This window comes from Coccinella septempunctata, chromosome 1, assembly GCF_907165205.1.
Source record: "Coccinella septempunctata chromosome 1, icCocSept1.1, whole genome shotgun sequence".
Taxonomy (NCBI): domain Eukaryota; kingdom Metazoa; phylum Arthropoda; class Insecta; order Coleoptera; family Coccinellidae; genus Coccinella; species Coccinella septempunctata.
Window position 1 is genome coordinate 61,504,538 of NC_058189.1, and position 27,398 is coordinate 61,531,935.

General features: G+C 37.2%; 1 protein-coding gene across 6 annotated transcripts in view; it reads right to left on the reverse strand.

Annotated features, from left to right (window-relative positions):
- LOC123309063 (protein tramtrack, alpha isoform) overlaps positions 1-27,398 on the reverse strand; it is a 592,303-nt gene that overhangs the window by 19,664 nt on the left and 545,241 nt on the right. For 5 of the 6 annotated variants that reach the window (XM_044891931.1, XM_044891923.1, XM_044891941.1 and 2 more), the window contains exons 2-3: positions 20,640-20,779; positions 9,412-9,576 (exon numbers count right to left, since the gene is read on the reverse strand). In XM_044891931.1, coding sequence (XP_044747866.1) covers positions 9,412-9,576; positions 20,640-20,777 — 303 coding nt within the window. In that variant the 5' untranslated portion in view covers positions 20,778-20,779. Of the gene's footprint in view, positions 1-9,411; positions 9,588-20,639; positions 20,780-27,398 lie in introns of those variants that run through there. The other variant, XM_044891957.1, reaches the window with a different exon arrangement.

Sequence of the window (27,398 nt, forward strand, 5' to 3'; positions counted from 1 at the left end):
TTTAGTTCCTCAGAGTATGCTCTCTGAGCATGGCCATACACATACTCTACTCTCGGAGTAAGTTTGTGATCGCAACTTAGGTAAATTGGTAAGAAGTCATAGAAATTCTCATAATTTCCTCATTTCCGAGCTTCTTCTGAATATCCGGAATGAAAGTGACCTCCAAAATCTCTTATAACTTGACACAACATAGGAGCATATACATAGTTCATTATCATATTATCCATCAAGAAAATGACATGCCAACTTAACCGAACTAGTTTTTGAATTTTTTTATTGGAAGAAAAATTAGAGATACGACATATTTTATATATTCTGAATCAGAAAAAAATATAAGACTGGAATTTTTAAAAATAACAGAGGTTATATTCAAAAAAATGAAAGTTACCGCTATATGACTGAAGTGACCGACTGAAAAAATCTTTGACTACGCCACTGTATTCTACATGGAAAAGTGTCTTTAGAATGTAACATTTGTTTTTCGATATCACTGATACTTTACGAAATAGAGGCACCAGTGCGAAGAGCTGAAAAATGACTTTTCCCTTAAAACTTGAAAACAAAAGAAGATAGAGGGATGCGGTTTTGGCCATACACAATCTTTTGAAAATCGAGGTCGGAAAAGTGCCATCCATTTTTCCCTAGCTTACGGTTACAGAGCTGTCATTCAATCCCATCGAATTTTGCCAACCCTGTACTCAAGTGATCTAATAAAGAGTCTACTGATCACTGTGTTGAACCTAAGTCATTGACCTCTTAGGGCCTAGTTAGGACATCCTTACTAATATTAAAAATGTGAATGTCTGTAGGTTTGTTAGTTTGTAGTATGTATTTCCATAATTCCTGAACCAGATGACCGATTTTGATGGGAATTTCACTATAGTGTAGAAAAATTATCAAATTAAGTTTTCGTGCGACATTGATTCATATATAACGAAGATATGACGAAAAATATCGATTATTCCTAAATAAGTCTCGCATGAAGCTATTAATTTTAGGCTAATGCTAGATGAACTGAATGAAATAGAGGAAATGATCAAGTACAATTCTGTACATCTGGAATTTCGATGGAACTTCGAGATTCATCTCAAGAAGAGTTGCTCTTTTAGAATATGTATCACATTCTGATCTACGCTGTTTTTTTAGGGAGCTACGCGTGTCGAAAGGTAAACTTCGAAAAATTCCGAAAAACATGGGGACATTCAAAAATTCGTCAAGACCAAACGATTCGATCGAGCTCAATAAAATTTCGAGGTTTATGACTGGAAGAGTTGCTTCAGTTAAAGAATTCTCAAGATCGAACGATTAGACCGAGCTCCATAAAATTCCGAAATTTATCACTAGAAGAATGGCTTCTTCAGAATATGTATCATATTCAGATCTACGTTGACATATAGCTTATATAACAATCATAAAGATATACCTATTTTATATCAACAAATACCTTACAAAATAATAATAACATTATCTTAATAAGGCTTATAAAAGCACTGACCCAATGTCTGGAGATTAAATATTCTACCTAGGATATGTTTTCGATTATTGGTTTTTGAACATGGCATTAACTTTGCAGTTATGAAAGGAAAATTTCCTCCGATAATGAGGCTTTCATTTACAAATAGACACAAAATGTGAACTCATTTCAGGTGCTGAAAACGAAAGAGAGAAAGAAACACTTAAACAACAGTAACTGAAAGTAAAGTTCATCAATCGCTTCTTGTACAAAATTCACCGGACACGAAAGCCTCCAAAATCCGATAATAAAGCTTCAATGAATCCAGATTCTCCGTCAAAGGTTCGAAGTATCAGTGGTGAATTCCACTCAATTTTCCTGAGAGTGAGAGTTATTACTTTTCTCCTCTTTATCGCCTTTCGCTTAGTCTTGACCCATATCTCCTTCGGCTTGTCTCATTCTTTCGCCATTTATATGCGACGACTCTGCTACCAGGCCTTAAATCTCGGTGGATCAACTGCTTTCCGAGCATACTTTCAATTTTTCCAATTCTCGGACTATACAGGCTGCTCCACCATACTCCTGACATTCTTTCAGTATACCACGTGCCCAATTTCAACATCTTATCTCAAGTTTACTCGGTAGAATTGTCCATCCTCGAGGTAGAGTAAAATAGATCGGATCTCAAACCTCTCCCACAAAATACAAAAGTTCAAGCAGGTTTCTATCTGCTCAGTGTACAAGAAACCGGAATGCCTTTTTTTAGTTCATGAAACATTCCTTGAAAGATTATTTCCACACGATTGCAATTTGGACTAGATAATTCCAAAACTCTCATCATCAAATGAGCTAAGGAATTAACACAAAAAAAACTCCAGGTTGTATGAACATCACTCTGAGAGGTGTGCCAATTTCTTTAAGTCTTTAAGGATGTTTGATGACAAAGGGGGCAAGGGGAACATCATTTTGGAAGATGCTTGTTGCAGTTTTGGGCGAAATGTCAGGTGAATTAACTAAAAACCACGGCTAAAAGTCCAGAAATTTCTATTATTATTTACTGTTTCTTTTCCGAAGGCAAATCGAGAACTGCCATAGTTTGGTAAAAACAGAGAAATACGATAAATATTACTTATTCTCAATAGCCAGAAAAAGGTAGACATTCCTTTATGACAATCGTGCAAAAATAAACTGAGTGAACAGGCACATCCTACAAATTTCAATCATGAAGAATAATCAAAGTTTTGTTCAATAGATTGCCAGATTGTTGCAAGAAAAAATGATTATCTTTTGAATTGCATCTATTCTGCCCTGTTGTTGTTTATACTCAATAACTTTCTCATATCTTTCATAAAATTTTATCATCAAATTATCCCCCGATAATTCAGGGGCGTAGGAAAGGGGCAGGTGACTGCTTACTTTCTCCCATATTCTGTGCCACTGGCAGAATTGCAATTTTATTATAAATATGACATTCTCCCTAACACTTTCCTTATAAATACTCAAGCGATAAAGTCATTATTTTCTAAGATATGTGAGTCATTAGGAAAATTTTTCGAGTTAATGGAACACGTACGATCAATGGCTTGATCTGGCATAGTGTACTATAGTTGTACCACCTAGCGCTTTTTTTTTCTTTGAACACTTATCTTTATGTTTTTTTTTGTGAGTTTATAGGCTTCGCCTCAATTCTTGCCCCTCCTGTGAGCCACTTTTAGTACCAACTATAGCATCTACAGGGTGAATCTTTGACTCATACAACTATTTTAACAGTAGATTCTTGAGGTCAAAAGAAACATTTTTTACTCTTACCATTTTTTCCCAATCGGCTCAGTCAAAAATATACAGGCTGTTGAAAAACCATAAAAAAATGTTATGTTTAGTTCTATCTCAAAAACGGTTTTATCGAATGAAATGAATTTCGGTTTATAGTTTCTCAATTATTTAACGAATCTTTTATTAGGAACCTAAGATATCGCCCACGTGTTCTAGTTTCCTTTTTAAAAGATCCACAGATGTGTAGTGTCACAAATTTAGCTAGTTATTCTGAAGGTTATTTTGTTTCTCCAGAGGTGGCACAGCTCACTATGAAAACTTGAAATAGCTATATCTTTTTCAAGGGCTAATCGGAAAAAATTGTATAGAAAAAAAGTGTTTCTTTCAATCTGGGGGTGATTTTTGGGCCCATTTTAAGAAAATAACTTCATATGAACATATGTCCTAAACGTCTTACCTTTTGAGATACAGGGTGGTAAAGTTTTCACGCACTGAATGTATTCAATAATGAGCAAATTTGATCTCTTGATTTTTTTTAGTCCGACGCACGGGTTTCATTAAAATCTACGTATGTTTCTGCATGGTGATATTGTCATATGTATGTATTAACCCTAGATCATGCAGACAAACGGTTTTTATTTATTTAAGCGGAAACCGTGAATAGTATTGAAAATAGTCAAGTGATCAACTTTGGTAAGAAATGATTGGGAATTTCAAAAATAATTTTTATTTCAGGATAAAATATGTTGCGTACCATCAATGTCTGCCGAAATAGGCAGGTCGAACTACGTCCGAACGCCACTGGTGAAAATTACAAAAACAGTGATACATTAAGAAATGCCTCTTGATTCATAGTACATACATGTATGATAAATTTCATTGAAATATCCGAAGTGGTATTGTAGATATTAATAATAAATGATATATTTTTGAAAACTTTACCACTCTGTATCTCGAAAGGTAAGCTCAAAATGGGCCCAAAAATCACCCCCATAAATATTGACATCCAATTAGGAATCACCCTGTATATCACAAACACAATATTTTATTCCCATTAAAAAAAAAGTTTTAGGGTTAGGGCATGAGAAATATCATAGGGTATCTTGATTTTTAAATTGAAAATCGTCGGTTGCAAGGATTTTCCTTTATAATTCCTCGTACATACAAGAATCAAGTGCTTGTTAGGTTACTTTTTGGCACGCCGGCGCTGTATAATCTGAGAACCACGTTCAGCGACTTAACAAACACGGTGTCCCAAAACTAGTGAATTAAACGTCACACCACGATAAAGTAGATCAAATACTTTCGAATGACACCAACATCAGTTCAGCGAAAATAACGAGGAAAATAATTAGAATATTATGAAAATACCTTAAATTTGACGAACTTTTTTTTCAATCACAGGGCCAGTTTGAATAGCAATGTTAGCTTATATTAATCCTAGATTATTGTATTACCACCCCTAATTAAAATTATTCTAAGTTTTCAATCGAAGACCTCTGTAAATGTAAATTAAAACAATTTTTTTCCAGTAATTTTTATTACTTACCTACTTACAAGGTGTCCCAAAACTAGTGAATCAAACGTCACACCACGATAGAGTAGACCAAATACTATTGAATGATACCAATATTAGTTCAGCGAAAATGTACCGTTTCCAAAATATTCAGAATTTTATGAAAATACTTAAAGTTGCCGATTTTCAATCACAGGGCCAGTTTGTGACAAAGGATAGCGATTTTAAATCATATTAATCCTAGATTATTTTTTTATCACACCTAATTAAAATTATTTCAAGTAGTTAATCGAAAACCTAAGTAAATGTAAATTAAAACAATTGTTTCTTCTACATAATTTTCATTTCTCAGAATAAACCCCCGCTATAGGGGTGATAATATGGGCGAAAAACGCTGTCCTTAATCACAAATTGGCCCTGTGATTGGAAAAATAGACCGAAAATCGCCAATTTCAAGTTAGGTTAGGTACATTTTCGCTCAACTAATGTTGGTGTTATTCGATAGTATTTGATCTACTCTATAGTGGTGTGCCGTTTGATTCACTAGTTTTGGGACACCCTGTATATGTATACCCCCTTTATAGGGATGATAATACAGTAATCTAGGATTAATAGGGGCGAAAAACGGTATGCTCTCTCACAAATTGGCCCTGTGATAGGAAAAATAGTTCGAAAATGGGCAATTTTAGGTTAGGTTTTTTTTTGGAAAGGGTACATTTTCCCTGAACTAATGTTGGTGAGTTGGTGTCATTCTATATTCTATAGTATTTGGTCTACTCTATCGTGGTGAGACGTTTGATTCAAAAGTTTTGGACACACTGTATAGACTAAAAATTCTAAATAACAATTTTTAAACCATCCTTATAATCCTCTTTGATTTTTCAGTTACGGTACTTGGAACCACCACACGGAGGAAGTGGCGCAGACCAAGACGCGACCGAGTAGTCCCGTTTCCACGACGGTCCACCACGTTGGCCTGCCGGCGCGCCAAGCCAAGTCAACGTCGCCGCCGACGCACCGGCTGGAGTGGCAGCAGTCGATTTCCTGGGGGCCTGCGGGGTTGGGCGGGACAAAAAGGCTCCTATCCTACGGTCCCGGCTCCTCTCTCGTGGTTTCAGGTTTGGCGGCCGTGACGGCCCGCTGTACTGCCCTTGCTGAAAACATCGCCATTCGCCCGATTGATTTTTATTGCGGGCACGACGCGGGGGCGTCCCGCTGGGACAGTGGCGTAGCAGGGGGAATGCGCGGGGGCGACGCCTTCGAGAAGGGAGCGGATTTCCGGCGAAAATCTCGTTGACAGGGATATGGTTGACACGTGACACATCGCATGGTGATATACCTAGATACTGGGTGTCCCAAATTTCTATTCGCACTATTGTAACTCGGTTGTTTCAAATAATATGCCTCGTAAAGTAAACAGGTTGTTAGTGAATAAGTGCAACAAACTTCAGGGGTTGATTCTGCTTCAAAAATGAATGAAAGTTTGATATACATGGCAAAATTCGTTTTCTACTGCGAGGGGATCTCGAGAACAGTAAGAGCAGAAGAAAACGGATGACAAATTTCCGAGCTCTTTTTCAGAAAAACAAAGAATGGTGAAAACCGTAGCCTCCTACGAATCTTCGATTTTGAGTTATCAACGAAAAATGAAATTTTGACGATTTCGAAAAATTCTCATAACTTTTTTGTCTTTGAAATTAGAGAACTGAAACTTGAACATTTTTAGGCACTTTCATACGTAGAATCTACTAACAAAAAATTTCTTCCTATTCAAAAATAACAAATTATACAAGTTTGCAATAAAAAAAACCAATGTTCGCCTAAACGCCTAATGATTCGAAATGAAATATTATTTTGAGCTCGTCAGTGGATTCTAAGAAAAAATTGCCTGAAGAAGGTTCATCTTTCAGATCTGTAACTTCAAAGACAAAAAATTATGAGAACTTTTCGAAATCGTCTAAATCTCAGTTTTTGCTAAAACAACTCAAAAACGAAGAATCGTAGGAGGCTACGGTTTTCAATATTCTTTGTTTCTCTGAAAAAAAGCTAGGAAATGTGTGATCCGTTTTCTTCTAGCTCCTATAGTTCTGGAGATCCCCTCAGTAAGACAACGAATTTTGCCCACCCTGTACAGTTCAGAATGATATTTTGATAATCGAGTACTCGTGTAATTTTCTAGTCGAGTATATAGTCCAACACTACAAAGAATTATTCACTTCAAAAACATTTTATTGCCTGCAAAATGATTTTCCCATGTAAAGTCTATAGAAACTTTAAGCTTCATTATCGATCAAATCATGTATCTAAGATCATTTAACACCACCCATTTTTTCTTCAGAATCCGAAATAGTTTTTATCCTGCTGTTATCTCTTCTTGAAAATACAGAAAAATTGAATTTTCTTATCAATTTCCTATAGGATGGGGCTTATCTAAAGAAAAACTGAAGGATATTAGTGATATTATGCCTAACATCATTGTGAACCACCCTGTATAATATTTTTCAACTGGTAACAACACAGGAATATTCAACCTTTTTTACTATTAAAAGGGTTTGAGCAAAAATTATAATCCTCAGAAATATGGGAACCACCCTGTATAACTTTTGTCCGCAAATGCTTCATTTTTCGAAGTAGAGGTGCTGAAGTTATCACATATTTATTGCTTCGAAGTATAAGAGTGGTCCAAATATGCAAATGGAACTTGGTGGGTAGTTATTGCTAATTTTTTTCCCGATTCGGCCCTGATAAAAAGATATAGCCATTTTGAGTTCTCATAATGGGCTGTGCCAACCCTGGAAAAACAAAGTCACCATCAGCTAAATCTGTGTCACTACACATCTGTGGATCTTTTAAACAGAGTTGCATTCAGCCAAAGTACCCTATTTTTCGAATATCACAGATATTTTTCAGTTCACAATCAAATTACTCGAAAACGGCGCATAATACGAGAAAATATGAAGAATACTTTTATTTTACAAAACGTTCAAATATTCATTAGATAGCGTCCAAGTTAATTTCAAGACTCGGGTTCTTTGAATTTTTGGTATTTTTATGGTAGGTAATGGTCATAATGAGAAAACTGGAAGACGTGGGTGATATCTTGTGTTCGAAAAAAATTCATCAAATAGATGAAAAACAATATTCCGAAATTCATTTCATTCGATAGAACCGTTTGTGAAATAGAACTGAAAATAACATTTATTATGGCTTTTCAACAGCCTGTACCTTTCAAACCGAACCGATTCGGTAAAAATGGTAACGAAAAAAAGTGTTTCTTTTGATCTCAAGAATCTACTGTTAAAATATTTACACGAGTACCCTGTATAGTAACCTGAAAACAGTTCAAAAAGATAGAGCCTGATGCTTCATTATAATGTTATTGAAGTTTCTTTTGACCTCAACAACCTACTGTTAAAATATTTGTACGACTCAAAGACTCACCCTGTATATACTCCTTACATTGTATATACAGCGGGGATTTTACAGTGTAAACCGTTTCCCCCATCCAATGCGCCAATTTTTCGTACGTGGAAGAAGAGATAAATAAATTATTATTCAGTAGAAAAAAATTGAGAAAAGATATCTACTGTAGCATTCCTACCTAAAGCAGAAATCTGTTAGCAAGATTACAGGGATTTGTACCAAAAGGTCAGATAATACTGCAGTTATGTCTAGCGCCCAACAGATGGCGGCACATATACCATTTCAGCTTACAATCAGAATCTCACAATCTTTCGTTTTTATAGAAAAAAACTCAAGAAACTTGAAAAAAATAATTTTTCTCCATCTAGTACGCGGAAAAAGAATTCCAGCGGGTCACGTATTACGATGCAAAATAACGAATATGGAAACCGGAGATGCTGAAACGGAAATGCCGGAATTGAAAAAAGAGATCCAGGGTTTTCTCTTGGTGAAAAGGCATCGTCATGTGTTTCTCTCATTAAGTTCGAATAACCTCAACCGGCTCTCTAATCCGATCGTAACTTAAAACGAATGGAAATGAAAGTCATCCGGTCTTGTTCCGAGTAAGTGAGATACCTGAAAGTGGAAATGCTCTCCACATTTCGACTTAAATATCGGACAAAAAGATATGGCTCCCTAGAAAACATCATAATGAGGAAAACTGACGGATAATGAATTTTTTGCGATAACAGTCCAAGCCTCTGAGGATTTCTATTAGTTGGAATCATCATTTGAAGATATACTTTGTTTTTCCACCAATGCCAAGTTTTTGGAAACTTGTTCCAACTTTCAAACAATTAATCATTTGATTTAGAAGTAAAAATCAGAAATAATGGTAATCCTGAAATAATAGGAATAATCAGGATACAAATATTGTCTCCCTTTGTACCCTACAAAAGAGAATTAAGTATTTAAGTAGGATTTCCTTCCCGATCAAACCATTTAGGGGTGAATGAATAATTTAAGGGAGAAGCATGAAAGAATTATATTTTAGAAGCTGCTGGAAGTTTGTTAGATGAAGTTAATTGGTAACAATTAACGGATGGTGGAATAAATATATCTTTTCGAGGCCAACTTTACATGAGATTTTATGATTTACTCCATTCGATAGAACTTTTATTTCGGAAATTCCATACTCGTCCAAGCTTGAGTGTCAGGTCGTCAATTTCAGTCGATATCCATTGCTCTGAGTGGAAAATCTACTCACCTGCAGTTCAGTTTGTGAAACGTCTATCTCCCCCTTATAGACGAACTCTATAATGAACTTCAGATCCGAAAACCGGATGTCCTGGGGCATTATGATAGTGGGATGTTTGCAGGGGTTCTCCAGCAGAAGCTTCTGGAAGTAGGAGGAGCACGCAGATAAAACCACCTGAAACAGAACTGTCACCATTATTGCTTGCGTTCGCTTTCTGACGTAAAAGAATCAAGTTATTGGGGTATAGTTGTGAAAATAACGAATTGAAGGACTTTATTTTTAGGAAACGCTCAATGAAAATTGAAATAAATCGATATTTTGTTCTGAGTCTGATTTGAAAATCAGGCCGGAACAACTATTTGCCCAATTTCTTTTTTTCTCTCTGTTTCCCTGTGGTGAGGATATGATAGAGTAATTCAAGTAGAACATATTTGAAGCATCTCACATGATCGAATTGAACGTGAACGGGGGGTGAAGTATTGGTACTTCACCACTATGTATTGATTTTCCATTGAATTGACGACACAAACGAGAAGCAGTGAAATCCTGACTCCCTTCTACTGAAATTTAGGGGAAAATTAAATCATAAACTAGTGAATGCGGTTTTGCATGAAGGTTTATAAAATCACAAGGTATGTACAGGAAGGGCAAAATTGGTGATACCTGAACTACAACTTTTTCAAACCAACGAGATAGAGGAAAATGCATCGCAAATTACTGTCGTCATTTTTCGAAAAACTTATAATGCCATCAACTGCATTCCTTTATATCTTCTTTTGTTTTCGAGTTATAGGCCAAAATTTAAATTTCAACTTTGGTCATTATCTCCGTTTCTGTTTGTGCGAGGATATTGAAATGAAAACATTATACAGATTTTTTCGATAGCAATTCAGTGGCGTACTATGATTTTTTCCAATAGCTGAAAATATGAAAATAGTATTATAGTTTGAAATGACTTAGGAAAACTGAGGGCGATGTATGATATATTTCTGAAACGGTCAAAAAATGGCGATTCTTTTTCAGTCATTTTGAACAACTGTTTTCATATGAAAAAACACAACTTTTTGTTATAGCTCATCAAATAAACCTGTTGGAAAAAATCATAGTTCGCCACTGGATTGCTATTAAAAAGGTGTCTCAATAATGTTTTCATTTCAATATCCTAGCACAAACACAAACGGAGATAATGACCAAAGTTGAAATCGCCCAAATTTCAATTTTGGTCTATAACTCAAAAACAAAAGAAGATAGTGGAATGCAGTTGATGGCATTATTAGTATCTCGAAAAAACACGACAGTAATCTGTCATTCATAGTCCTCTACCTCGTTGGGAAAAAGTTGTTCACCATTTTGGCCACCTTGTACAGGGTGGGCAAATTTCGATGTTTTAGCACTACAGTTTTCAAACCAAAGGAGATACACAAAATCTGATACCCCATTCTCGTTCTCTTTTTCTGAGAAACTAATAATAGTAGTAGTCATTTTTCGCCACTTTCTTTTGTTTTCGAGTTATAACCAAAATTGGAAAAATGGCGATATCGAAATAAATTTATATCTCCGCTAATACTGACGATAGAGGTCTGAAATTGAAACATTATACAGGCACTTTTTTACGTAGAACCCAGTGGCGTGCTCGCCTTTTTTGCAGGATTTTTAATTACGAAGATATGACCCAAAGTTATGTTTTTTTTAAATGGGAACACTAGTTTTCTGTGCAATTTTTTGAAAGCTTGATTTTTACTGATTTCAAAAATATATAACATCATATGGTTTGTAACAATATAAATAATAGAAAATGGTCAAAAACACTTTTTTCCAGTATTTCTATGGTTTCAACTTTTGACGAGCACAGAAAAATAGAATTTCCTATATCAAAATCTGTCTCCTTCCGGCAATGTCATTCTTTCTATGCTTTCTACCAATTTTCACAAAATTTGAATCAAGATATATTTAATAAATTTTCATAATAATGAAAGGACTTATAGAAGGAGGCACTGGTAATCATACGATGCTATATTTTTCTATGCTCATCAAAAGTTGAAACCATAGAAATATTGAGAAAAAAGGTTCTTGACCATTTTCTATTATTTATATTGATACAAACCATATGATGTTATATATTTTTGAAATCAGTAAAAATTAAGCTTTCAAAAAATTGTACAGAAAACTAGTGTTCCCATTAAAAAAAACATAACTTTGGGTCATAGCTTCGTAATTAAAAATCCTGCAAAAAAGGCGAGCATGCCACTGGATTCTACGTAAAAAAGTGCCTGTATAATGTTTCAATTTCAGAGCTCTATCGTCAGTATTAACGGAGATATAAATTTATTTCGATATCGCCATTTTTCCAATTTTTGCTTATAACTCGAAAACAAAAGAAAGTGGCCAAAAATGACTACTACTATTATTAGTTTCTCAGAAAAAGAGAACGAGAATGGGGTGTCAGATTTTGTGTATCTCCTCTGGTTTAAAAACTGTAGTGCTAAAACATCGAAATTTGCCCACCCTGTACATGGTGGGCAAAATTCATTGTCTACTGAGGGGATCTCGAGAATCATAAAAGCTAGAAGAAAACGGATAACACATTTCCGTGCTTATTTTCAGAGAAACAAAGAATGGTGAAAACCGTAGCCTCCTACGATTCTTCGTTGTTTTTGAGTTATTAGCAAAAAATGAGATTTTGACGATTTCGAAAAGTTCTCATAATTTTTTTGTCTTTGAAGTTACAGATCTGAAACTTAAACCTTTTACAGGCACTTTTTTACGTAGAATCTACTGACGAGCTCAAAATAATTTATCATTTCGAATCATTAGGAGGAACTTTGGTTTTTTGAATGCTAACTTTCATTGAATTTGTTATTTATTTTTGAGTTGGAAAACAAAATCTTCTGTCAGTAGATTCTACGTATAAAAATGCCTAAGAAGGTTCAAGCTTCAGTTCTGTGACTTCAAAGACAAAAAAGTTATGAGAACTTTTCGAAATCGTCTAAATCTCATTTTTGGCTGATAACTCAAAAACGAAGAATCGTAGAAGGCTACGGTTTTCACCATTCTTTGTTTCTCTGAAAAAGAGCTCGGAAATTTGTCATTTCCTTCTAACTCATATAGTTCTCGAGATCCGCTCAGTAGACAATAAATTTCGCCCACCCTGTATATTGAACTTTAATTCATTTTAAAAGCAGAATCAACCCCTAAAGTCTGTCGCACTTATTCACCAACACCCTGTTTCTTTATGGGTCATGTCATTATAATTTTTATATTTATTTAATGCAGAATTTCATTGAATCTGTTATTTTTTTATCGGAAAACATCTTTCGTCAGTAGATACGTATAAAAGTGCCTCAGAAAGTTCAAGGTTCAGATCTGTAACTTCAAAGACAAAATAGTTGTGTGAAATGTTCGAAATCGTCAAAAATCTCATTTTTTGCTAATAACACAAAAACGAAGAATCGTAGGAGGATATGGTTTTTACCATTCTTTGTTTCTCTGAAAAAGAGCTATGAAATGTGTTATCCGTTTTCTTCTAGCTCTTATAGTTCTCTAGATCCTCTCAGTGGACAACGAATTTTGCCCTCCCTGTACAAGAGCAATTATCTATTATTGTTTTTGATGAACGATAACTATATTCTTCTCTTACAATGAAAACTTTCAATGCATTCATGAGAAACATTTTTCTTTGAATGAATTTCTAAGAATTTTCATTTTTCACTTTCTCTTTTCGGAAATGCAGACATCAGTGATGTTTCTTTTCATCCATCAGAATAAAATGAAGAATTCATCTCCAGATGAGCAGTTTTTGAAGAATTACATCATTGGAGGTACGCAGAAAGGTTCAAAAGGCTTTTGAACAATTACTATGAACATTTTCCATATACAAAAGATCTCCACAAAGCCTTTCGTATTTTCCGCTTGGTCAATATTTCGCATATTTTATATTTCTCGAGATCTTTTCAGAAGACAACGAGTTTTGCCCACCTTGTACATCTTTTTGATGTCTTCTTCTTATATCCAAGGGTGAATGATTGATTCGAAAGCCTACTAGTGGTTAATGCCATTAAAAATCGCATAAACAAATTATAGCCTGAAAATAATTTCTTTGAAAGTTTTTACAGACTCAAACATTCATTCACTGAGGAGAAAAACAGTTCGAATCAAACACACATGAAAAGCGACTTCCTTCAATGCCATTTACACAGAGTAAACGGTATGCTATTTATAGTCCTTTCTTCGAATAGCTCAAATCCACTCCAAACCTCCCCTAGACCAACCCAAGGCCCACGAAATCCGTGCGTGATCCAAGACAGCTGCACTCGAGTAGTTGTTCCTCCGGTCTCCTGCCCCTTCCACCCCCGTTTTCCACCGCGTACCCGGTTTCGTTTTTCAGGCCGAAGATAATCTTCCTATCCTACCATCCAGCCCAGCCGGGCAGCTCTCTTGACATTGGCATAGCAACCGGCTCCGCTGGGGATGCCGATTTCCGTTGAGCGCTCCGAGCTTTTCCCAGCGCGGTACCGCCCCGGCCTGGCCTTGAAGAACTCCGGTATTGATTTTCGACGACGCACACACCACGGTGAAAACCATGTGGTGAGTCACGCTGGCTGCATGGATGGACTTGATACAAATAGAAAGCTCTGTTCTTTGTTCCGCTCGCCTAGGGCTAGAGGGGACTGGGGCTGTTCTATGGGGGGCTGATCGGTTGGGGAGGGTAATAATAATAATAAACGGGGTGTGTGTTTCATGGGGGGAAGAGGTCTGTTCGTCTCCCGTACGATTTTTCATCGTCCCGTGTGCCATATGCGTTCGTTTCGAAACGAATGATCATTTTTGCTGCGGTTCGAATGAACAGAAATAAACTGCTCCACATGAGTTAGGGATATTGACTTAAATTGCTTAAAAATATAGTTAAAATAAGATTTTTGTGATGAAAATTCATTTTAATTTGATTTCAAGTTGCAAATTAATTTTAGCCTGTAGGTCTGCAGCGTATACAGGGTGCTTAAGAAAAATCGAGTAAAATAACGAAATCCCAGAGAATTCAAGCATTTTAAGACTATCAATACAATGTACGGCCTCCACGGGCATCAATAACAGCTTGACATCTTCTTTGCATACTACACACAAGGTTGTTGAACATTTCTTGAGGAATTTGGTTCCATAAACGGGGCAGAAGCTCTCTCAGATCATTTAAGGATTCTGGGGTAGGGGTATGATTATCTAATCTTCTTTGGAGCATATCCCATGCATGTTCTTATGCAATTCAAATCTGGTGAGTGCGGACTGCGGAGGTATTGGTAAATGTGGAATACCAAGCTCCTCGCGCGCATTCTCATCTATATGGCTGCACGGTGCGGTCTAGCGTTATCGTCTAGAAATTGAAAAGTTTCACCAATAGCAGCGTGAAAATTTGGCACAACATTGTCAATGACATGCTCCCTATAGTGTAAGGCGGTCATATTCCCAGGACAAATGTGTAGATCTGTGCCCCGTTGAAACTATCCGGGCCCATACCATAACACTACCCCCTCGGAATGGATGGACTTCTTGGACATAGCGACGATTACGGGGTATGCGTGGGATTGTCCATACCCTTATTCTTCGAGAATCTGAAAATCGTCCATATCTGGATTCATCAGTGAAGAGGACACTACGCCATTTATCGCTCCAATTGATATGTTGCCTTGCCCATTCCAGTCTTTGACGCTTATGGTCACGTGTTAATGGAACTCCTTTTAATGGACGTCTAGAACCTAGATTCACCTCTCTAAAACGTCGTCTGATGGTTTCGATGGAAACTTGGACCCCATCTGCATTTTGAAGAGTATTCCGAAGCATTCTACACGTAGATGTAGGGTTTCTTCTCGCCGAAACGGTGATGAAACGATACCGAGCAGGTGTTGTTTTTCGTCGCCCACCAAGCCTTGGTCTCTCCAACGCGGAACCTGTCTCCCTGAACCTATTCCAAAGTCGAGATATCACACTTTGGCTGACTTGGTGCCTTTCCGCTACAACAACCTGAGTTAGGCCACCCTGTAGCATTCCGATAGCCCTCTTAGCCTCAGCGTTTGTTGATTTACATCTTGGCATTTTCAGAAAATTCGTTTCAAATCGAAGCCGTTGATAAACTGACTTCATTTTAAAATAAGAACATTCATGAAGCATTATCATTATGCAAAGAAAGGCGACCAGATTGACGAAAGGTCTCATACGGATTTTTAATGGATCGATTCAAGTTGTTTTTAAGTTTTAAATGATTTTACAGCGATTTTCTCGAAGATTACATACTTTTAAAAACGATTGAATACGATATCCCTAACTCTTGTGGAGCAGTATACATTCCGTTTCATATCTACATGAAACACTTGCATTGGTTCCCAAAAAGACAGTGTAAGTTCCTTGAACTGCTATGATTAGTGTTACTTTTTCTCCGATGACACTTGACAAAACACCTTTGGATAGCTTTCCGCACCTTTTCCCTTCAATTTTTTCCTGTAGAGTAGTCAGTAATATCGAATAGTACTCTCCGGTTATTGTTCCACCCTTATCCAAAAAATCAATCATGATTACTCCATGGCAATCCCAAAAAACTGAAGCAAGAACTTTGCCAGCCGATTTTTTGGACACGAAACTTCTTAAGTCTTGGAGAACCAGAATCTCGCCATTCCATCGATTGTTGCTTTGTTTCTGGATCGTAGAAATTTACCCAAGTCTCATCCATAGTAACAATTCGGTTTAAAAAGTCTGCATCGTTTTCAAATCGAGCACAGATCGAACGCGATGCTTCTATCCTTGCATGCTTTTGGTCAGCATTCAAACGTTTGGGGATTCATTTTGCAGAAATTTTCTCATGTCCAAATTGACGTGAACTATATGATGAACGCTTTCGTATGAAATATTCAGTGCTTCAGATATCCGTTTTAGCCCAATTCGACGGTCTGATAAAATCATGTCATGAACTGCATCGATATTTTCGGGGTCTGACACAGAAACTGGCCTTCCCGATGGGTCGTCATCATCTTCAATGGAAAATTCACCTCTTTTGAAGCTTGCAGTCCAATTTTTCACGGTCGCATACGAAGGACATTGATCACCAAGGGTATAAAGCTCATCTTCGTAAATCTGCTTACCTCTTAACCCTTTTGAATACAGGTACTTGATGATGGCTCGATACACCAATCTTTCGAATTTCACAATTTCGGTAGACATCTTCTTTCTTTTATTAATTTATTGCGTAACTCTGGTTTACTTTTTTGACCTCAAACTTCACACTGATACTTCTAATGAGTTAGTGTTCGTTGCTATGGTAACGCAATATTTTTTTTATGCATGTAACTGATCTAGGCTAACTAGATATCAATACATCCTTGTAATTTTTCCAACAGAATTTGAGGATCTAGGCAATCATAAGCCATTGATGTGCCAAGGATAAGCCACATACCTGATCTCCCTCCTCGATGCATCGACAATTCCCTATAGGAACCATCTTGACCATCCTTAACATTCGAAAAGCAGTTTATTTTGATATTCTCGACAGATTTTTCAAGTGATACCATTGACACTCAATCTTCAGTCTTCAATAATGAAATACTGGTATCGATGTCAGACAGTGCCACGTCTGCCCGTATATACCGTGGACCAGCCAAATCCTCCGCTGTGCAAATTCGCCTCTTCTGAAATACGACCGTAGAGAAAACTCGGGCCCCTTTTCCACCGCCGCCTTTCCCTGCTGAAATGTGACCTCGGTTCCTAGCCGAAACCAGTTTTCGCCGCCCATCTGGTCTCCGCCCGCGGTTACCGCACGTTTCGCTCCCGTGAAACTCTCTCATACATATGGATAAAATGAGTAGAAGTGTAGAATGTGCCCCGGCCCAGGCAGCAGCGTTGTTGAGTTTCTTCGAACCAGCGCAACCTTCTAAAATTCCGCCTGTGTGTCGTGCTGAAATGGAAATACGGGGCTTTCTAACGGGTCTCTTCACGGTCCAAAATGAGTCCGAGGCAGATTTTCACGCCGTCAGGTGTCTACGTGAAAGGATCCACTTTGCCGTTCGATGTCGGTCTCGTCCACATCTCTATGATCATGCTCGAAGTGATGGCACTGATCCCGATCTCTGCCAATGAGCCGATTCTCGAAATACTAATCGAAATTCTCCAAATTGTGAGATATACGAGGATATATTGAAAAATTCTTAGCCTACTATAGAACCAAACAAAATTTCAATGTCAAAATATTTTATTACTCAACATATTCTCCTCGTAATTGGATACAATTATTACAGCGAACCTGGAACGTCTCTAGACCTTTCAAAAAAAAATGTTTCTTCTTGCTCTGCAAACTAGACCTCCACAGCCTTTATTACCTCTTCGTTGGAAGAAAATTTACGACCTTTTAAACTTTTTTCAGTTGAGGAAAGAGATGGAGTCGGATGGAGCCAAATCTGGAGAATAAGGGGGTTGTTCTAGTAATTCAAACCCTAAATGACGAATTTTTTGCATGGCAACATGAGATTTGTGTGCAGGGGCGTTGTCCAACAAAAACATAACACCTTTGGATAGCTTTCCGCGTCTTTTCTCTTTCATTTTTTCTGTAGAGTGGTCAGTAATGTCGAATAGTAATCTCCGGTTATTGTTCTACCCAAAAAATCAATCATGATTACTCCATGGCAATTCCAAAAAACTGAAGCAAGAACTTTTCCAGCAGATTTTTGGACACGAAACTTCTTAGGTCTTGGAGAACCAGAGTGTCGCCATTCCATCGATTGTTGCTTTGTTTCTGGATCGTAGAAATCTACCTCAGTCTCATCCATAGTAACAATTCGGTTTAAAAAGTCTACATCGTTTTGAAATCGAACACAGATCGAACGCGATGCTTCTACCCTTGCACGCTTCTGGTCAACATTCAAACATTTGGGGATCCATTTTGCAGCAATTTTTCTCATGTCCAAATTGACGTGAACTATATGATGAACGCGTTCGATGAAATATTCAGTGCTTCAGATATCCGTTTTAGCCCAATTCGACGGTCTGATAAAATCATGTCATGAACTGCATCAATATTTTCAGGGAGTGACACAGAAACTGGCCTTCCCCATCGGTCATCATCTTCAATGGAAAATTAACCTCTTTTGAAGCTTGCAGTCCAACTTTTCACTGTCGCATACGAAGGACATTTATCACCAAGGGTATTAATCATATCGTCGTAAATCTGCTTACCTCTTAACCCTTTCAAATCCAGGTAGGTACTTGATGATGGCTCGATACTCCAATTTTTCGATTTTCACAATGAATGAATGAATGAATGGAACTGGTCTAGGCTAACTAGATATCAATACATCCTCGTAGATATATATAATTTGCCCAAGATACCAACTGCCTCTCTGATCTACACTGCTCAAGAATTGAAGTGGATATTCGACAGAAAACTTACGTTTTACATTTGAATGAAACTTTCAGTGTCCCTGTACTTAACATTAAGCAATTAAATCCACCTAATCTCGGAAAGCCGCTGATTTTGACGGAATTTATCCTCAGTTCATCGAGCATTTATAGTTGGGGAACCGACGATGCTAAAAGTGATTTACTCGAGCGTCGTGGAGACCAAGTGGATTTTGAAGATTAGATTGTAGAAAGAAAAAAAGCTTCTATGATGTATGATCTTTCAGCGGTGGGGAAAGCGTCAGTAGGTTTTCAAAGATGTAAAAAAAAATCGACAGGTGTAGATACTCGAGCGTATCAGATTAAGATACTGTATATGCCCTACGTGTCTCTCATAATAAATTCATGTTAATCTGACAGTTTGCGTGGTGGGGCTGGTCGTACGAAAGAGTTGAAAATGGTAAAAAAAAAATTCGAGCGTGTCAGATTTTTAAAGGATATGTTAATTTGACCCAAAGGAAGCTACTTTTCAAGCTATTCGATATTCGGAAGTGACGTAAGTTCACAGCCTTTGAAAATGCAGAAAAAAACTTTACTTGTACATACTCGAGCGTGTCAGATTTTCATACAGATGGTTAATCTCGGTTTAGCAGACGTGTTAACCCATTTATCTGACACTAATCAGGGGAGGTTTTCTTAATCTGACAGTTTGAAGACGATAACAAGGCTTTTTTTTCAATATCTCCCTTCCTGTACCTCTAATCGTTTCTGTATTCCTCATGAAAGTTGTAGACAATAAAATTCTAGACAACTTTTGTCTGAAGCAATTTCACATACTCTCAACCGTTAACGAGTTAGAGGGCGATAAGTGCGAGGAGCTTAGCCACGCATGCGAAAAGGCAAGGTCAATGTAGAATCCCAGTCTAATGTAACATTCATCGCCATATAACGCAAAAACCTTTGAACGTAGAAAAAATTACTTCGGCCAAAATTTGTAGAAAATGTTACGCCCTACAACTTTTATAATTGATGCAAAAACAATTTGAAGCCTAGGAGAGATGATAGGTAATTCAAAAAAACGGATATTTGTGACCTTTACGGCCAATTTTTATTGTTTCGGCTCACTAAAACTGTCAGATTATATTTTGTTATTCTTGAATCATTAGCTTCAATATAAGAAAAAGGTCCACCGCGCCCGAAAATGTACACGTGACACGTGAATTAATTCAGATGCATACCACCTGCCGATACGAATTCGACAGGAGTTACGATCTGAATGAGCTAGCCAATATGCCATCGTCAGAGCCACCAAATTAAATACGCTACATCGAAGAAAAGCAGATGCTGACCATGGTTTCGGTCTCGTTTGACCTCATCAGAGCAACATAGCTTCTTCTCTGACGAGGGGAAACGAGACCGAAACCATGGTCAGCATCTGCTTTTCTTCGATGTCTCGTTTCGCCTCGTCAGAGAAGAAGCTATGTTGCTCTGACGAGGTCAAACGCGACCGAAACCATGGTCAGCATCTGCTTTTCTTCGATGGAGAGTACTCAATTTGGTGGCTCTGGCGATGGCATATTGGCTAGCTCAGATCGTAACTCCTGTCGAATTCGTATCGGCGGTGGTATGCCTCTGAATTAATTCTTATTATTATTAATTGCCTTCCTCTTAAGGCGTTATCCTTTTTATTAATCTGTTTAATGACCTTCTATCGACTCAGAACTCTGTATAAAAGTGTTGATGTAGGTATCGATTCTCTAATAAGCCCCAGGTCAAGATCTATCGATTTTCCAATATGCCCTTCAGTTATGATTACCTACACCGATATAGGTACTAATTAATTCAATCGAAAAAGAATCGCAACTTACTTTGTGAGCCTTTAGTGAAAGATCATCGCAAGCCAAAGTTACATCGACGAAATCCTCGTTCTGTAAAAGTTGGTGAAAAACGGATGTCATATTACTCTGGTAATTATTCCATCTCAGGCAATAGTGCTGACTCGTCATATCTGAAATAAAAATTGGAGGCTTAAAGTTTGCTTTATTCCATTCATTTATACTTGAGTGCTTTATAGGAGATTGAGTTAATTAATGATAAACAGAATTTTTTGCGAATCTCGGTTTGAAACCACAACGTCAGATTTATTTTTGTGCTATATAAATTAGAAGCTACGGAGATTATTAATTTTCTCTGCTCGAAGCTAGGTTTCGAGTAGGAGGCATAAATTGCATCAATATGGCAAGTATGTACGTACATCCAGATGAATTCTCTTAATTCAGCATGATTTCAATTCTAGGCGAATTGAGCAATCAAATTTACGCATCTCACAAGGAAATCGTCAGAAAACAATGTTCGAGAGGTTTCTCTGTCATTTTTGTTGACCCAGAAACCTTTCTCAAGGTTTGGGGCTGAATGGAACAACAAGTAGACAGTGAGGAGTGTGAGGTACTGATTTTTAACAAGATCTTTCGACATTCCGATTTCGATTTTTATACCAGTTTGCACAACCTACTTATTTGAGGAAGGCTTAACGTTAAGGCTTACTTAGATGTCTGATTTATATAGCAGTTGCCATATAGCAATCAATGAAATAAGTTCTTATTAGGTTTTCTGGCTGTGATCTGTGCCCATCAAGAGCGAAAGTTTCTTCGTACCAGTGGACACTTGTACTCATTATCAGAAAATCAGCCACAGGACTAGTTAGTAAAAAGTACACTGATCGCCATTCCTTTAGCCACTGTACCCGCTCCTTTGCTCACTGTAATCTTCAACACTCGTGTTCGCGAGTGAGTGGAACTCTTGTTCAAAAGCGTCTTGATGTTAAATGACTTCGTGGAGACTACTTCTCACTAAGCTAAGAGAAATTCGAAGTACTTATCGCATCTCGAAGATGTTGAACCGTCATTCTGCAAATGCTCAGAGGCTGTCCCCCTGGTAGAGTCCAAATCAGCGTTCTAGCAAGTGGTCAACCGCTTCTGCATCTTTGACGAGCAGTTCCAGTGGAAAAGTACCTAGATCTTTATGAGTTTATGTAGTTAAACCAAGAAATATCGAGATGATACGGAAAATATGCTTCTTCGTAAAACATCAATATCTTTTTCGACGAGCAGTTGAAAATATAAGCTAATATAAGCAACTGCTCAGTTTATTTTTGAGTGGTTCTAGCGCCTTCAAGCAAGCGACCATTGGAAACGTGGAATATGCCTGACTCTATCAATCACACCGAAAAGCAAATGCTCTCTATATGATACAATAAAAGATCCATATGTCGGCATGGTTATCTACAGGGTGTGACAGAGCCGATTGACGAGTTTCGAAAGGTTATTGCTCGGTCTGTAGTGGGAGCAGGTAAGTGCGGAAGGGGTCTTTGTGTTCCTTAGGGTCTGTAGTTTTTAATCGACACCAAGATTTGTATCGGAATGAATAGAGGCTTTCGTTTCGCGAAAACAAAGCAAAATTTCCGGTACTGGGCTGCAGTTTATCCTCGTCAACTCCTTGAAAGACCACTCCACTCACCTGAAGTCACAGTTTGGTGGGCTGTGTCTCGATTGGGAGTTAAAGGCCCTCAGTTTTTCGAGGAGGAAGTCACAGAAGCTTCCCAGCGATACCTTTCGATGTTGAAAACCTCCCTACAACTTGCTGAAGAACACGATATGGGTGATATTTGGTTTCAGCAGGATAGGGCTCCAGCCCATACAGTTATTAGCTGTCTTAAGGATGTTTTAGGGGCGACTGGTCAAACTGAGAGTGGACGTAGCCAGCGCGCTCACCAGATTTGAGCATCTGCGACCTCTTTCATTAGGGCTTCCCTAAAGATATGGTCTTCGAACATCGTCCACACACTCCGCCACAACTGAAGCAGCGAATAACAGAAGAAATCCTGGCCATACCGCTCGCTACATGCCAAGTAGACAAAACTATATTAATTACTGAGAAATTAAACCGTTTTTCTCCAATTTTTACCATTTTTAAGCCATTTAAAACTCGTCAATAGGCTCTGCTGTATATAATTATAACAAGGTCGAATAAAAGTGCATAATATGCACCAAATACTGAGCTATAACTTACCGAGGATCTTCGAGAGTTAACTGGGAAAATGTACGAACTAAACAGGACGAAGATGCGACAAAGAATAGGGATGGATGAGTCCTGTAGAAGCCTGGAAGGCGAATTCACGAGAGACCGTTCGAAACGAGGAGAAAGAGAGCAGAGAGGATAAGTGAAAAGGAGAACTAGGGGACGCAGGCAGGGGAGCAGGGAGAAGAAAGGCCCGTTGAGACGGGGCAAAGGGGCACGGGATAAAAATGTCTGTCGCCTTGATGACGGATGGAAATGGAGAGGAGCGAGGGATACGGGTAGATAATAGATGCATCGATGGTGTCTTTCCTTTGTCTGGTTGGTACAGAAGAGACATCGGTATATTGGGATAGAATGTTTTTTCTTTTTTGATGAAAACCGGGTATCTATCCGGGGTGTCCCGAAAGTTAATTGCCATACGTTAACCATGGATTTTAAATCGAAAAATAACCATATTTTTTGATAAACTACAGAGTGAATCTACAAATATTTCGACAGTAGATTCTTGAGGTCAAATGAAACACTTTTTCATATACGATTTGTTCCGATTCGGCTCTGATAGAAATATATATGCATTTAAGTTTTCATAATATGCTGTGCCACCCCGTTAGAAACAGAATTTCCTCAATTTTTTACTCTAGGGACTAATCTTTTCTTTGATTAATCTGGATTCATTCCTCTTTCCATAATTTCCATATAAATAGGTGAAAGGTCTATAGGATTAGCAGGAATAGCAATTGCTCTTTGAGCAGAGCGCTGATTCTGATTCAAAACTCAAAAATGTTTTGACAACCGTCATAACGTCTCATTTTCGACCTATACGTCGTGGAATGTGTCAAATTTCCATGGCCAACCGAGTGCTTTTATTGAAGTGGATGGAATATACGTTCCAAAAACGCAAAGATGACTTTTCAGCCTGCTATCGTCAAGTTGGTGTTAAACTTCAGACTGTTGGGACAAGTTATTGATGTTAAAAAGTTCGTGCTCCTTGTGCAGGAACACCAATCAATATTGCTCTTGTAGCTCACGCTTTGGAGGAAAACCATGGTTTAACCATTCTTTGAAATGAAGCATATCGAAGACGACTCTAGTCGTTTTCTACTACTCGTGTACTGATTAAATAAAGTGAAACCCATGTAATGTAATCTAAATTTAATCTGCAGCAACCAGCAGTTCGAAATAACAACACAGTATTCCTCTCCCTGAACAGACAAACATAAAAAAGCGACACATTTTCAACTTATGGGCTTCGTTAAAGTACAAAACTGACACATTTGGGGATTGGGAAACCTTAACAGTCTGTTGAGAAGGCTTTCATTCCCAAAGTGAAATTGTTTGTTGGCTTTTTGGGCCAACGACGATTTCAAAATTATCACCATGCTCATTTATATCAAGGGGCATTTGTTTTCTGTGAAAATTTGTAAGAAGCAATTTTCTTTCTCTGTGCTTGATCGTGACACTGATTCCCTTACTTGGCATAACTGATAGCTTTCCTCTGAATGAACCTTGCACCAAAGACTTAGAAGCAGGTGCTTCGTTAAGGCTCACTTATTTCTTTGATTCTATTACAAGTTAGAATAGGAATCACAGAAATATGTATTAACGTTATACCCTAGAACAAGGATACATGAAATGGAAAATAAACATTCCAAAGACTGGAGTGAGATAGTTTCTTAGTGTCGCCAATCACAATTGAGACATTTGTTTCGGAGATCAGTGTCACATCAATTTTTACTACAAATAGATAGGAAGTACATAAAATTTTCAATATAACGCTACTGTCTTAGTGTCGCGCTAGACAGGGGAACATCGAATGTGTGTACTACAAAACATTCATTTGTAGCACTGAATGTCCATTCCATGTATCTATGTTTTAAGCGTTATACATGACTTTAATTCGATGGTGTAAGCGGGCACAAAATCAAACAATATGGCAGCCCCAGTTCAAATTTGCTTTTTTTGGGTAGTTTTCAGGATTCCCAAAGCTTCACTGGATTGAAGGAATGATCAAATTTTTTCTGACACATATGATCATGTGATAATCAGTGAAAATTCCAAGGAATTTCGATTCCTTTCGTGCTCGATTGCGAAGGTTCATCAATATTATGAAAAACCAACCTTGGAACCACAAAACCAGCGATAGTACAACGAACATTCAAGTTGATAGAAAATCATTTCCTTTTCAAACCGAAAACGATAAAAGAGGATAATAATAAAACTTATCGAAGTTGTACAGGGTGGGCAAACTTGGTGATACCTGAACTGTAGCTTTTCAACCCAACGAGATAAAGGAAAATAAATGGTACAGTACTTCGTCTTTTTTCGAGAAACTTATAATGCCATCAACTGCATTCCACTATCTTCTTTTGTTTTCGAGTTATAGGTCAAAATTCAAATTTGGGCGATTTAAACTTTGGTCATTATCGCCGTTTATGTTTGTGTTCAGAGACTGAAATGAAAACATTATAGAGACACTTTTTTATAGCAATCCAATGACGTACTATGATTTTTTCCAAAAGGCTTATTTTCTGAGCTATAACATAAAGTTGTGTTTGTCGTATGAAAGCAGTAGTTTCAAATGACTCCATTTTTTCCCGTTTCAGAAATATGTTATACATCGCCCTCTTTCTAAGTCATTTTACTGTTTTCATGAGGAAAAATATATCTTCATTGTATACCTGTTGGAAAAAAACATGGTACGCCACAGGATTGCTATAAAAAAGTGTCTGTATAGTGTTTTCATTTCAACATCCTAGCACAAACAGAAAAGGAGATAATGACCAAATGTTAAAATTTTAATTTTGGCCTATAACTCAAAAACAAAAGGAGATAGAGGAATGCAGTTGATGGCATTATTAGTTTCTCGAAAAATGTGCCATGCATTTCCCTCTATCTCGTTAGGTTGAAAAAGTTGTAGTTGAGGTATCACCAATTTTGCCCACCCTGCAAAGACCCTGTACAGGATGGGCAAAATTTGTTGTCTACTGAGAGGATCTCGAGAACTATAGCAGCTAGAAGAAAACGTACTTTTTCACGTAGAATCCACTGACGAGCTCAAAATATTTTTTCATTTCGAATCATTAGGTGAACTTTAATTTTTTTGAATACAATCTTTTATTGAATTTGTTATTTTTGAATTGGAACAAAATCTTTTTGTCAGTAGATTTTACGTATAAAAGTGTCTGTAGAAGGTTCAAGTTTCAGATCTGTAACTTCAGAGACAAAAAAGATATGAGAACTTTTCGGAATCGTCAAAATCTCAATTTTTGTTTAGAACTCGAAATCTAAAAATGAAAGGCCGATTCTGTTTTTAGATTTGGATTAGTAATGAAAAAAGAGCTCGAGAATGTGTCATTCGTTTTCTTCTAGCTGCTATAGTTTTCGAGATCCCCTCAGTAGACTTTTGCCACCCTGTACAGGGTGGGCAAATTTCGATGTTTTAGCACTACAACTTTTAAACCAGTGCAGATAAACAAAATCTGATACCCCATTCTCTTTCTCTTTTTCTGAGAAACTAACAAGAGTAGTAGTCATTTTTGGCCAGCTTCTTTTGTTTTCGAGATATAAGCGTAAATTGGAAAAAAGGCGATTTCGAAATAAATTTACATCTCCGCTGATACTGATGATAGAGCTCTGAAATTAAAACATTATAAAGGCACTTTTTTGAGTAGAATCCAGTGACGTGCTTGCCTTTTTAGCAGGATTACGAAGCTATGACCCAAAGTTTTGTTTTTTTCAATTTTTTGAAAGCTGAATTTTTACTGATTTCAAAAATATATAACATCATATGGTTTGTATCAATATAAATAATTGAAAATGGTCAAAAACCATTTTTCTCAATATTTCTATGGTTTCAACTTTTGACGGGCACAGAAAAATATAGCTTCCTATAAGCAGTCTCCTTCCGGCAATGTCATTCTTTCTATGCTTTTTACCAATTTTCACAAAATTTGAATCTTGGAGAAATTGAGTAAGAAGCCTAGAAATGAAAGGACTAATAGAAGGAAACTGTGGTAATCATAAGATGCTACATTTTTCTATTCTCATCAAAAGTAGAAACCATTGAAATATTGAGAAAAAACGTTTTTGACCATTTTCTATTATTTATATTGATACAAACCATATGATGTTATATATTTTTGAAATCAGTTAAAATTAAGCTTTCAAAAAATTGCACAGAAGTCTAGTGTTCCCATTTAAAAAACATAACTTTGGGTCATAGCTTCTTAATTAAACATCCTGCTAAAAAGGCAAGCATGTTACTGGATTCTACTTGAAAAAGTGCCTGTATAATGTTTTAATTACAGAGCTATATCATGAGTATTAGCGGAGATATAAATTTATTTCGAAATCGCCATTTTTCCAATTTTCGCTTATAACTCGAAAACAAAAGAAGCTGGCCAAAAATGACCACTACTCTTGTTAGATTCTCAGAAAAAGAGAACGAGAATGGGTATCAGATTTTGTCTATCTCCACTGGTTTAAAAGCTGTAGTGCTAAAACATCGAAATTTGACAACCCTGTACAGTGAAAATCCAAAACTTAAATCG